Below are 13,304 nucleotides of genomic sequence, written 5' to 3'. Positions count from 1 at the left end.
ACCCCTTCGATAGTCTGTGTCAAATATGAAGAGTAATCATCAGTTCGAAACCACTGCTCCTCTGATTAAACCAACCCCCAGGTAAGTCCACTTAACTTAATTCCTAATTAACTTCACCCCTCTCATTCAGTTTTCTAATTTGCATTTTGAATCCCCTTTCTTCAAAGAAGAATCCGTGTCTTTTAATTTCCTTTGTAGTTGCTTTTGTGTTCAGGTTTAAAGATTCTTCTAGTTGGGTAACTGTTTTCGAGCTCAAGTCAAGGGACAGGCCATAGTCGTAGTTAGTTTGGGTTGGCTATTAAGGGACATATTTCTCCTTTCTCTGCTTTTGGTTTTTCCTTGATAATTACTGATTCCTTTTTTGTTTCTTGATGACAACATTTCAAGTTCACTAGCATGAATCTATAATGAACATTAGGATTATAATATTTTCCCTGTGATGAGTTCGTTTTAAAAATCTAATTAGCTTAGTAATCGCGGTGATTTAATCTGTGTAATTCTCAGGCCTTTGCTCCAAGTCTATTGGCTCGTTTTAGTGATCTATAATTAGGATAATTTTATGTTGTTATCGATGTTAGTTATATTCACTAGTTATTCCCTGTTTTTAAGCTTCTCCTTTAATATGTATTTTTCATTCGCACGGTTACTGTGTATTTTACACTGCATTTGTGCTTCTTCTTGTATAGGAAAATGAAAGCTCATGTGAGACAACATGATGCTGAAATCAATACTGGCTATGTTTTTCTTGGTTGTATTTTTCCGAAGATACATCTCTCATCATCAAAATCTTCGACTTGCTCGTGATAGAAGGGCTCAGGAATCCATCTTGATAGTTTTATCACATCTTCACAACTCGTTTGTGGATCCTTACATATTGCCAGTATTAGAAGACTACTCATTGGGTAATGATGGAGAACGAATGTTTCCTATATTATTGAAGAATTACAACTGGTTTGGTTATCTTTGTATGATTGGTCTTAGGATCTCCTCTAGGACTTACCGCATTGTGCTCTTTTCGTTCGTCAATATTTTATCTTTTTGATTATGGGTTTTCCTTGTCAAGGTTTTTAACGAAGCAACATATGCGTGTCCAACACCTTTGGGTGGATTTGTCATTTACCTCCATTTGTTTGTCTCTTATTTTTATGTAATTCATTTAATTTCTCTCTTTTATTTTCATGTAATTCTTAACTTTGATTGTAATGCTGGCTCCTTTGAGTCCTAATTCTTAATGAAATACCTAATTTACAAAAGAAAAAAAAAAACAATCCTTCCTCGTAATAAATTTACTAAAAAAAACATTCGTGAACAAAAGTTTTTTTAAAAAAATGAAAAAAAAAAAACATACAAGCGTGGCGTATAAAAATATGAGCTCTCTCCCACATGCTATCTTTTTTTCTTTTGCTCCATAAGTTTCAAAGCAGATTTTATTTCTCTATCTTTCTTTTGCTTCTCGTCTGAAACCGAAGGAGTCTGGGAAGAAACACAGCTGAGAAAATTTGTAAACAAGGTAAGTATATATAGGATTTCCTTTATTTCCTTTATATTTATTCGTTTAGATTTAAACTGATTTTGAGCTTCTATATGACATTTGAGCTTTATCTTGATCAGAGTATATTTGATTCTACTAGTTTGTATCCATTATTTGCTAAAGCGTGAAGTTTGTTTATAAATGATTTTTGAGATTGAGAATTGAAAAAAATAAATAAAGTGATTAGGTACAAATTTCTGGCTTTTATTATGACTGTAAAGTTGCTTCAAGTATCAAATTTAATGTAAATCTCTTGCTTTTGATTGGTAAAGTGATTAGTTAAATTGGTACTCAGATACCAATTAGTGATCGATTTGATAGTGTTTTTCATTATAAATTTGTATTTGATACTGTCTTCCTTGTCTCTGGAATGAATTTCAATTATTTTATTAGAGGTTGGATTTTATTCTTCCATCAATAATCAGTGTAGTGTTGTGAACTAGTTCTATTTCCTAATAGAGAATGACCAAAGTGTTTGATTTTTGTCCCTCTTAGACCCTCATTTTTGAAAGTTAATTCTGATTCCTCACTTTCAGTTGTATTGGGTCATGAGATCTTAATTGGAATCGCTGCATCAGTTTTTGTACTAAGCTAACCACTTTCTTACTTCTCCAGAGTAGGGGTAAACTCTTTGATCGGGTGAAGTTGAAATGTGGAAGATAGGGGGGAGAGAATGACTAACACAGCTGAAGTTTGCCTTGTCTTCTTATTTGGGTTATGAATTTCGTTTTACGGATTGGTTCTTTGTTAAAGTTATGACTGAAGTTTTATGTGAAAGTTGAATTAGATTTTATGGAAAACAGACGAGAAAAGATGGTTAATGCAGCAGAAGGCGAGCAATTCAAAAGGAAAGAGAGTGATCCTTCTCTGAAACCAAACGATCTTGATACAATGGTTTCAAGGGGAAATTTTACGTCGGGAAACAATTGGTTGGAAAATATTCCTCAGCCGTTTACTGATCATGCTGGTGATAGAGATACGATCTCTATAGCTGGGTCTGAAATCCCGTATACTAGCTTGTACCCTGTGAATGATGCTGGCGTAATGGTTGAAGAATTGACCCTTAAAAAATATAAAAGTTCACAGTTATCAGTCGTTGGGGGCTCACATGGTATGGAAGGAACTCAAAGTAGGCCGAGAAGTAGCTCAAATGTCATGGAAAGAACTCAAAGTAGGCCTAGAAGTTGGCAATACTTATACCAGCTTTCGGGTGGGTCTAGAAATGGGAGAACGGATAGAGTTTGTATGTCCAAGGATAAGGAGCCAGTTATGTTGAGTGGTGTAGAGGATGTCGGAAATGGATTTTGGGTTCGAACTCCACAATTCCTTACACAATCAAATCAAGGTGAAGCGGAGATCTCTGGACATTTAATAAATAAAGAAAAGAAAATGGTTTCGAACTGTCAGTTGACCCTAAGAGGGGAGGTCGAAAAGGAGAAGGAGCTTTCAAGTAGATATCTAGAACCTTATGACTGTGGGTATGCTGTTGGCATCAAAGACCAGGAGAAGGAAGATGGAGCTTGTGTTATTGAAAAGTCTTCTGACGTGTCACTAAATTTAAGAGCAAAAACCAGTGATCCGGCCTTGAAGTCTTTTGATGCGTCACTAACATCTTCTGCTGCTCATGGTATGGTTCATGACGGAATCAGCTTAAGAGATTGGTTGAAGCACAGGAAGTGGAAAAGTAATAAATCTGAGAGCTTGAATATATTTAAACAGATTGTAGAGCTGGTGGATTTGGCACACACTCAGGAAGTTCCCTTGGATGTTCGACCATCCAGTTTCATGATTTTTCCATCACATCAAGTGAAATATGCCGGTTCTATCGCCAGGAGAGATTGGTTGGATAGCATAGTGAATCAGGGTAAACCCTCCTCCGAGAATCATTCGAGTAGAAAACGATACTTGGAATGTGCACATTACAACAGTAGTGCGATCTCAAAGAGTCAAAAAGGAAGCAAGAGCATTAAATTTGGTCAGCCGCATCCCCTATTACCTGTTGGATATGTCTTTAAATCTGAAACAGATAAAGAGGTGGATATCAGTTCTGGGACACAAGAATATGGGTCTCATACAAGAGAAAAAAGTAAACTGCCAATAAGAACTCAGGATAAGAGTGTCAGTACAAGTGTATCTTATACGGCTCGGCAGCAGTTGACCTCGCCAAACTTTCAATTGGAAGAGAAGTGGTATGCTAGTCCGGAGGAGCTCCATGGTAGCAGGCCGACATTGTTGTCAAACATCTACGGTCTTGGGGTTCTTCTGTTTGAGGTTTGAAGATTGGCAGTTTATGTTACATTATCACGGGATATTTCTTTCTTATATTTTCTATTCTTTCCTATCTTCTTTTTATTGTTATGCAAGTGTTACAAGGACTACGGTAGTGTTTTGAAATAATACTAGCTATCAATTAGTCTCCTTGAAAAGGCCGCTCCGATATGTATGGGTTAGGGTAGACCGATAGATTAGTAGCACTTCTTACTTTTCTTTGTTAGTACGAGCATATTACAGACAATTAAGGTTGCGAGTCTTGCGACTTTCCTGCAGAATAATTTGACTGTCCTGTTCTATGTATACCAGATAATTGCTTCTTTAGCTCATACTAGAAAAGCCATGTGACTTCGTCACACTTACGAGAAAAGCCGTGTGACTTCGTCACACTCAATATCATGTTGATATTGCTTTCTCTTTAATATTAGGAGATACTAGCTGCCCCATGTTTAACATCGAGACAAGATTTTTTTTTCTTCCTAACACAGGACCTCTAGACACTGGTTCTTATTTATTTCTAGATAATTGTATGTGTTTCAATTTCATTCAATCTGCTTTACTCAAAGAGCATGTCTTTGTTTAATTTCTTTCTCATCCTTGCGCACAATGACACAGAGTACAGATATATCTATCCTTCTTTTGGTCTTGTACCAAGTAATGATTTATAGGGTAAATGTATATAGATAGTGGTCAGGTGAATATGATTGAGTGTGGGTCTACAACACTAACAGGTCTGAACCCCCTCTTATGTCCCCATATCGTTTGCTGTTGGTACGTATAGAGATCCTGATTCATAATAGTATGGTTGCGTAACTTCTCTTCAGTATTTTCTCTCAGCTGGAAAGGAATAAGTTACGTACATCAAGTTCTAACATGGACCAGCCTCACTTTGCAGCCCCAGACAAGCTATCAAGTTCATTTTTTGTCTTGCTCATCTTTACAACAAGCGAAAAACCTCTAGAAACAATTTTTCTGCATCTAACCTTTGTTGATATTCTGCTTCATATTCCCATCTGATGGAGCAGATTGATGCTTTGTATTTAACAATTTATTCCTTTTCTAGAGATCCCAACATGCAAAACTTCACTTGAGGATCCGTTGCTTGTCTCAGTTTGTTTGAGAAAGAGTGTGAAGACGCTGCCCATACACTAAATAGGGGATAAACTGACACATAACAATGTATGATAGGAAGGAGGAAATGAGGAATGCAAATCAATAAGTTGCATGTTGAATGTCATCTGTTCAGCTAAGTGTTACTATAAGAAGCACAAGGGAAGAGGAAGAAAAGAGCACAAAGTATGATAGTGTGTCATGAATTTCCTACATGAATCTCTGACACCCCACCTCAGAATGAAGTTGCATAAAAAATAGCATAGACGCTTCGCTGTGGGTGCTGTTTCCGTGATGCATCATGCTCTAAGTGAAATGCCCAGATATTTGTGGCCTCTAGCTTTGCTACTTCAAAATTCTTATTGATCACTTTGTCACCATTTTCACAATGTTTTGGTTACGCATCTGAGTTTTCCCTTTTACCAGTGATTGGTTGTGTTTGCTTTCCTCAGGCTAGTGGTCCCAATGAACCAATCCCAATTCATACTAAAAGCCACTCAGAGTCTATAGGCTATATAGTTAGAGAGGCATAAGGAATATGTATGACATTCTTATTTAGGATAAAATTCTAACTAATCATTTGGTACCAAAAAGTGCGTGTCAGTTCTGATGACGACACTAAATGAGGAAAGATCGTATGCCTCATATTCTAGATATCACTTTATTGCTTCATCTAAAAATTGGTGTCTGTCAGTGGTAAAATAAAGTGTTCTACCAAGAAATGTAAGGACACCTGCTGCTACTTATTATCCTTTTAGGCCTGATAATCTCCTGTTAAAGAATTATATATGTGTTTAATGAAAAGAATGATAAGAAAATTAACATACAAATGTTTTTTTGGGTCAGAAATTTACTTTAGTTCTCACTCTCTCCCTCTCTTTTTATCTCTCACCCATGTTTGTATACAAGTAAGTTTTTACTGATTTGGGGCATTTTTGTCAGCTGCTTTGTTGGTTCGAGTCTTCAGAAGTGCATGCTGCTGCAATGTTGGATTTACGCCATCGGATTCTTCCTCCAAAATTTCTGTCAGAAAGTCCCAAAGTGGCTGGCTCCTGTCTCTGGCTCCTTCATCCAGAACCTTCCTCACGACCAACAACAAGGTACTGTATGCAGTCTTTAATAATTAGTTAGCATAAAAGGGAAAAACCTGGATCTTTCTCCCTCAGCGGTTTGAGCTCCCTGTTGCATTTCTTTGATATCCATAACCTACAACTTGACATGATGGAGTACAGGATGGAAACTCAACTATGAGGTTCCATAGACTTAAAAACTTAAAAGTATTGGTTAATCTTGTCAGCACCATATAATGATGGCTTCCTCCTGATTTCGGTAATTTATATAAACACATCTCTGGGTTTTCTTTCAACATGTGAATTTAGTCCTCGCTAGAAACAACATAATCATTTTGAAATATGAATCTCTCTCTCTCTCTCTCTCCTGCGAAAAAGAGAAGAAGAGAGTTTTAAGTACGACCTAATCACAAAATTGCTTTGAATTGAGTTTTGAATTATTGTGGTTCCCCAGGCTATCATAATCAAGTTTTTCTATGATATGTGTTTACAGGGTAATACTACATTCTGAACTAATATTCGAGTTTGAAGACTTGTCGTCTAAATGTCACTCACCATCATCTTTTGATGAAGATGACATTGAATCGGATCTACTGTTGCATTTTCTCGCAACACTGAAGGAGGAAAAGGTGAAGCAGGCATCTAAATTAGTTGAAGAGATTGGGTGCTTAAAAGCAGATTTCAAGGAAGTTGAGAAGAGGTACATGCTAGGAGCTGATGAATTTCTTTCTGAGCCACACAAGAAATCCAAAGCAGGCGAAGAATTAAATCAGAAAGAATCTCGAGGCTCTGAGGCGCTCTGTATGTTATCACCGTCTTCAAAAATGAACGAAGGAAGACTGATGAGCAATATTAATCAGTTAGAGAATGCATACTTCTCTATGAGGTCCCAAATTGAGCTTTCAGAAACTGATTCTTCCACACGGGCGGATATAGATTTACTAAATAAAGCACAAAATGAGAATGAGGAGCCGCTTCCAAAACAAAAAACTATGGACCATCGCCTCGGGTCATTTTTTTATGGGCTGTGCAAGTATGCCCGCTATGATAAGCTCGAATTACGGGCTACATTGAGAAGTTCAGATCTACTTAACTCTTCGAATGTAATTTGCTCTTTGGGTTTTGATCGGGATGAGGAATACTTCGCGGCTGCTGGTGTATCAAAGAAGATCAAGATCTTTGAGTTCAATGCCCTTTTAAATGATTCAGTCGATATTCACTATCCGGTAGTTGAGATGTCAAGCAAATCTAAGCTGAGTTGTGTTTGTTGGAATAACTACATCAAGAACTATTTGGCCTCAACTGATTACGATGGTGTTGTTCAGGTGGGTCTTTCTTTTGCATTATGATGTTTATTTATGTATGTATCTATCTATCTTTTTGGTGTAACGGAGGTATTCCAAGGGTCTTAGCCCTGATAAGACTATCTGCACAGGTACAGGTTGCTATAAACCTGCACATCCGTAAGAAGTCCTCGGAGAATTTAATAATACTCAACTTGTTTGTGCCCCTGATTTGATTCGTCGCCCACACAGTTATTGATGCATGTTGGTCTGACTAATTACTGTTCTAGTTACTTCATATGTTATCCTTGCTTATATGCCTATATGAGCACAAGATTATTGTCGAGCAAATATTTCTAAATATCTGTATTTTCTGGAACAGTATGAACTACTGTGTACTAATTTTAAGGTGACTTTTCACTCAACAGTAGTTTCCTTTATACTCATTTGGTTCACAATGGATGAAGTGAGTTTAGGTAAAAAGTCACCAAAACATTCATATTTGATAATCATGGAGTATATAATATAAACGGTATCCTTGTTAGTCATGCATGTTTTATTTGATGTTTATAAACAGTATCCTTGTTGCTCTTGCATGTTTTTGTATGATGTGTATAAAGAGTTGCCTTGTTACTCTTGCATGGTTTTATTTGATGTGCGTGACGGATACAGCTATGGGACGTAAATACTGGTCAAGGGATTTTTCAATATAGAGAGCACGAAAAGCGGGCTTGGTCTGTTGACTTCTCTAAAGTAGATCCTACGAAGTTAGCCAGTGGAAGTGATGATTGTGCTGTAAAATTATGGACCATAAATGAGGTAAGAGTCAGGGTCTTTCCTTTCTTCATGACTCAGTTTCTGACAGCTTGATCCAGTGTCGGGTGCTGATGCATGTACTCGTGTCATTGTTGCATATAAGTGTCCGTTGTTGAGTAAATCTCGCGAGGATTTGTTGGTGTCTTGGTGAGTCTGGACAGAACACGAGAAAGAACAACAATAAAGAGAAGTACATTTACGGGATCACATTTCAAATCCCGAGGCCTCTTATTTTATCCGCAGAAAACCCAGAAAATGCATCTGAGCATAATGTTTAAATAGGGGGCCTTCTGTTAGTATACTAGTATGTCATTCATTTGTAATCTTGTTCTCGCAGCATAATTAATTGTGTAACGGGTAGCAAAGAACCAAAATGCACTATAAAAGCTACAGATTAGATTCTATTCTCATATGCAACGGATTGATCTTTGAAAAGTAACACTCTCCACACACAAAAAACAACAGCAATTACATGCATGTCATCTTAAATGTTCATTCTATTCAACGTGTTCACAGTTTCTTTGTATTTCAAAGAACCAGTCAAATACTTGCCTGCAAGGTTAAATGATTGTTATCTCATGCTTTTCATTTATACAGCAAAAATGTAATAGCATAATCAAGAGTATTGCCAATGTCTGCTGCGTCCAGTTCTCTGCTCATTCGACTTATTTGTTGGCATTTGGTTCTGCTGATTATAAGACCTACTGCTACGATCTTCGGTATACAAGAATACCATGGTGTATCTTGTCTGGGCATAGCAGAGCTGTCAGCTATGTTAAGTTTTTAAGTCCAGATACTATAGTTTCTGCATCCACTGATAACACCCTCAAGCTTTGGGACCTCAACAAAACAAGTTCCGATGGGGATTCTACCAGTGCTTGCAGCTTAAGCTTTAGAGGTCATACTAACGAAAAGGTTCATTTCTATCTATCTATCTATTATTATTATTTGTTCTTTTTTTTTTCTTTTCTATCAAGTGTGGTGAATATATAGTTTCTCCTTACATCCCAACCTTTTTGCTTCTCAGAACTTTGTTGGCTTATCTGTTTCCGATGGATACATAGCATGTGGCTCAGAAACAAATGAGGTATGCCTCTCTATGACACCAAATTTGCTGCACTTGTTTGTTTTGATCAATAAGTAGCTTAACTTTACACAAGGAGTACCCTTTTCCATTTGGATGTGTGTTTTGTCCAACATGATGCGTTTAAGACTTTTAAGACTGCAGAATCATGAATCCTTCATTATGTGTCATTTTGGGCCCAAGTAAATAATCGAAAATCAAGAACCTAGGTATCTCGTTTATTCCACCACTTTGAGCACTGAAACCAACCAAACTGAACTTGAGTTTGATGAGTAACCAGAACCAAATCCTTGAGCCCTTCCAGCGGATAACTCCCACGTTAGGATCTCTGGTGTATCTCAGTATATCAGCTCTTTCGAATAATCAAACAAGTCGATCTTTCTTCTTTTTGTTTTCCTCGTTTTTAATAGCTAGATTACCAGGAAAGTTTTAAACGGTCAGAAATCAACGTTGGCATATACCTCACCTCAACAAACTTTAGTTCACAAAAATAGAGTAGTGATCCAATTTTTGTACGTCTTTCAGGTTTATTCTTACTACAAGTCGCTCCCCATGCCAATCACTTCACACAAGTTTGGTTCAACTGATTCGGTAACTGGCCAAGAGACTGGAAGTGATGTTGGGCAGTTTGTCGCAAGTGTCTGTTGGCGAGGGAAGTCAAATATGCTCGTTGCAGCCAACTCTATTGGAAGTATAAAAGTGTTGGAGATGGTATGATAAAGAAATGAAAAAAGAACAGCAATCAGCACTCTTGAGGAAATTCGTAGTCAGCTTGTGATTCCAAAAGATTGGTATTCCTCTTGCTCGAGCACTTTTCACTTAGTAAGGTTGTATCTACTCTTCTGATAGCTGAGATGCATCTGTTTTGTCTGAACAGGAAAGGTTGAATGTTTTCTCTGGTAACTCACCGCAAGGGTAGGATTTTCGGCAGAACAGTGTTCCCCGAGTGAACAAAAAAACCAATCAACCTCGATCAGGTGTTCTGATTTGAGTCTTCCAGATCTGTATAAATAATTAAAACTATCACCAACATTAAAACATGTCAAGAGCCCGTCACCAAGTGGGAGATAAAAGTCCTGTTATGTATTCGGAGGATTAAAAACTTGATGACTTTAGTCGGAGGATTAAAAAGTAGAAGATCTGCAACATACAGGATAGGCGAATGCAGCACTCGATCTTCTTGGCAACAGGAAAGCCTCAGCTCCAAGGTTAAAGTGGTAGATGAAATGGGTAGGACTGCATAGAGATGTCAAAAGGAGCATCTGATAACCAGTTGGAAGATTTGTGTAAGCTTACGTGATAATCAATAATAACTACTTCCTAGTGCATAATTAAATCCCTGAATGGAGTGGTTCTGAACCATTTCTCCTGCGAACCCCAAAGGTGTTTCAAAGATTTGACTTCATTTATTACCGTTCTGTTGGCAAACACCAGATTGCCAGCTGATAGCAAACACTATCAAAGGCCAAAGTTTCCTCTAGTTGAGCTGTAATTGAAAAGCTCTGCACCCATCTTATATCGAATCCATTCATGAAATAGTTCCAGATTATTTGGCAATAGTTACAATGTTAGGAATAGTTAGAATGTAACAGAAGGTGATTCCCGTCATAGATTCATCTAAACTGTTGCATAGTGGACAAACAACATATGGAATTTGAACTCTTCTCATAAGATTTGTCTTTTGTTGAAATCGCATTTTGTGAAGCAGCCCACAGGAAACATTGGACTTTGAGAGGGACAAACTTCATCCATATACTGTTAACTGGAACTAGAGAGATAGAGCAGGGGCAGAGCCAGAAACTCTATTAAGGGGAAGCAAAATATTTTTAGGGCTGCAAGATAACAAAAATAGGCTTAGGATCCCAAAATCTCAGAAAATTTAGGCTTGAGATTCGGTATAGTAGGGTGCGCAATTGCTTTTAACTGCCTCCACCTCTGAGATAGAGGTTTGGGTTTGTGCCGATAACCAGTTGTAACAAGCCTTGGTGCTGAATACATCGTTCCCATTTCATCTTAGTTCATCTGCTTCTTCATCTATAGATGGATGGGCACCTAGCGGAGTAAATAGATCAACTACTTCTAGGATTAAGGGGGGATTTAGATTTCTCCTTAACTGAAGATTCCATGCTCCATTTTCCACCATTTCCTTTACTGTTGCGATCTCTTACTTTGAAACTTTGAAGATGTTTGGGAATCTTGTTTTGAGAGTTTGGTTGTCCTTCCACTTGTCCCACCCTACGGCTACACCAATGTAGTTAATATCGGATATCGGTTTATCTCGGCCGGGACCGATACGCTGGTACGATTTTATATCGGGGATATTATCGTTGAAATATCGGTTCTAGATTTAGAGAGTATAATTTTATATTAAACATTTTCTCCACACATTTTCGGATAAGATATAATAGATAACATCAATTTTATCAAAAAAAACAAAAAAGTAACTTTAATAACTTGCTTCGAGAGCTACATGCACCTCTACTACCACCTGGAAGACTTTCTTCGCCAAAATTACCCTTAAACTTTATAGAAAACGACCAATACCGTCTCATATCGGGAAATGTAGAAAAATTTTGTATCGACCGATACGGCCGATATTATCGGGCGAATATCGTATCCCCGATATCCTTCTTATCGTATCGTTATGGGCCGATATCCGAAATATCCCCGATATATCGGCCGATACGGCCGATATTGACTACATTGGGCTACACCACTTTTTATTTTAATTGTTGTCATGTCTTCTAATACTTTTTTCTGTTTTTGAATTCCTTTCCGCAACCCTCTATCTTGAGGTTCACATTGTCTTTTAGGCTTTAGCCACATATATATCATCATATTCTCCCTTCATCTTATCTTTAATGACTTTTATCCATAACTAGTTTTTTCTCTGGAATGCCGCCAAGTCCACTTTGTCAGCAGTGCTTCATTCGTAAGTTTTAGACTTCTTATTCCCAATCCTCCATATCGCTTTGTTTCTCTAATTTTCTCCCAAACCACCCAGCTGATCTTTTTTTCCTCCACAGAAGAACTGTCACACCCCCGAATTTAGGACCAGGGTTAAACTTATATAGAGATTCACACTCAAAGCGTTAGGGTCGGAATAAGTCTTATGCACGTATGTATACATTTTCTAACTTACTTATATACTAAACATAATTGAAACTTTATGTAACATGAATTAAAACATAAAAATCTAGTATTTCTGACCATATCATCAATTTTATCCCAAATTGCATTAATGATCTGGATAATACAAAGTTGATGACACAACCATCTGATCTTGAAATAAAACTCATCTTATTTGATATGCACGCTAATAAATCCACAGGGCCTGATGGCTTCCCGACCTTCTTTTTTTCAAAAAAATGGTTTCTTCTCAAGGGTGTACTAACAAAAATGATCCAAGACTTCTTCGAGTCAAAACATATTCTGAAGGAAATCAATTCCACTTTCATCACCCTAATTCCCAAAAAAGACTCGCCAGAGTTTCCTAAAGATTTTAGACCTATATCTCTGTGCAATCTATCTGCAAAATTATCTCTAAGCTTCTCGCTAACAGAATAAAGTTGTTCCTTGATAAGATCATTTCGCCTCAATCAGTCAGCTTTTGTCCCTGGTAGGTAGATAGCTGATAACATAGTTATTGCACACGAGGTCTTCCACACTATGAGAACTGAAAAGAAAAGAAAAGAAAAGAAAAAAGAAAAAAAAAAAAAAAAAAAAAAAAAAAAAAAAAAAGGAGGATATATGGAGATTAAAATTGATATGTCTAAAGATTTTGATTGGGTAGAATGACCCTTTCTTGTCAAAGTCATGGAAAAGTTGGGATTCTCTAAAGAATGAATTGAGTTGATTCAACAATGCATAGGAACAACATCTAGTGCTGACCTTGTGAATGGGTCCCCAACGGAGTTTTTTAAACCCACTAGGGACTAAGACAAGAAGACCCTCTTTCACCATACTTATAATTATTTGTATGGAGGGTCTCTCTAGAGTTTTATTAGAAGCAAAGGGAAAAAAGCTCATAAATGGAATTAAATTCGCTGACACCTCTCCTTTTATACCTCACTTGTTGACTGTCTCATCTTCACGAAGGCTGGGAAAAAGAGTCCAAAATCTTGTTGAGACCCTCGACC

General features: G+C 37.3%; 1 protein-coding gene across 1 annotated transcript; it reads left to right on the top strand.

Annotated features, from left to right (window-relative positions):
• The first annotated feature begins 1,384 nt into the window (after nt 1-1,384).
• On the top strand, nt 1,385-10,538 carry LOC113358452 (protein SUPPRESSOR OF PHYA-105 1-like). Its single transcript, XM_026602024.1, has 9 exons — nt 1,385-1,510; nt 2,147-3,802; nt 5,855-6,012; nt 6,476-7,307; nt 7,938-8,084; nt 8,679-8,996; nt 9,109-9,168; nt 9,691-9,956; nt 10,043-10,538. Exons 2-8 carry the CDS (start codon nt 2,324-2,326, stop codon nt 9,880-9,882), a joined length of 3,186 nt encoding a protein of 1,061 aa, XP_026457809.1. The 5' UTR covers nt 1,385-1,510; nt 2,147-2,323; the 3' UTR covers nt 9,883-9,956; nt 10,043-10,538.
• The last annotated feature ends 2,766 nt before the right edge of the window (nt 10,539-13,304 follow it).

Source organism: Papaver somniferum, chromosome 3 (assembly GCF_003573695.1).
Source record: "Papaver somniferum cultivar HN1 chromosome 3, ASM357369v1, whole genome shotgun sequence".
NCBI lineage: Eukaryota > Viridiplantae > Streptophyta > Magnoliopsida > Ranunculales > Papaveraceae > Papaver > Papaver somniferum.
The sequence above is the reverse complement of the archived record's forward strand: the minus strand, read 5'-3'. Positions and strand labels throughout refer to the sequence as shown.

Coding starts and splice junctions, on each gene's coding strand:
- LOC113358452 (XM_026602024.1), top strand. CDS start 2,324: ATGGAAAACAGACGAGAAAAGATGGTTAATGCAGCAGAAGGCGAGCAA. Junction 6,013..6,475: donor TCCTCACGACCAACAACAAG/GTACTGTATGCA, acceptor ATGTGTTTACAG/GGTAATACTACATTCTGAAC. Junction 8,085..8,678: donor AATTATGGACCATAAATGAG/GTAAGAGTCAGG, acceptor TCATTTATACAG/CAAAAATGTAATAGCATAAT.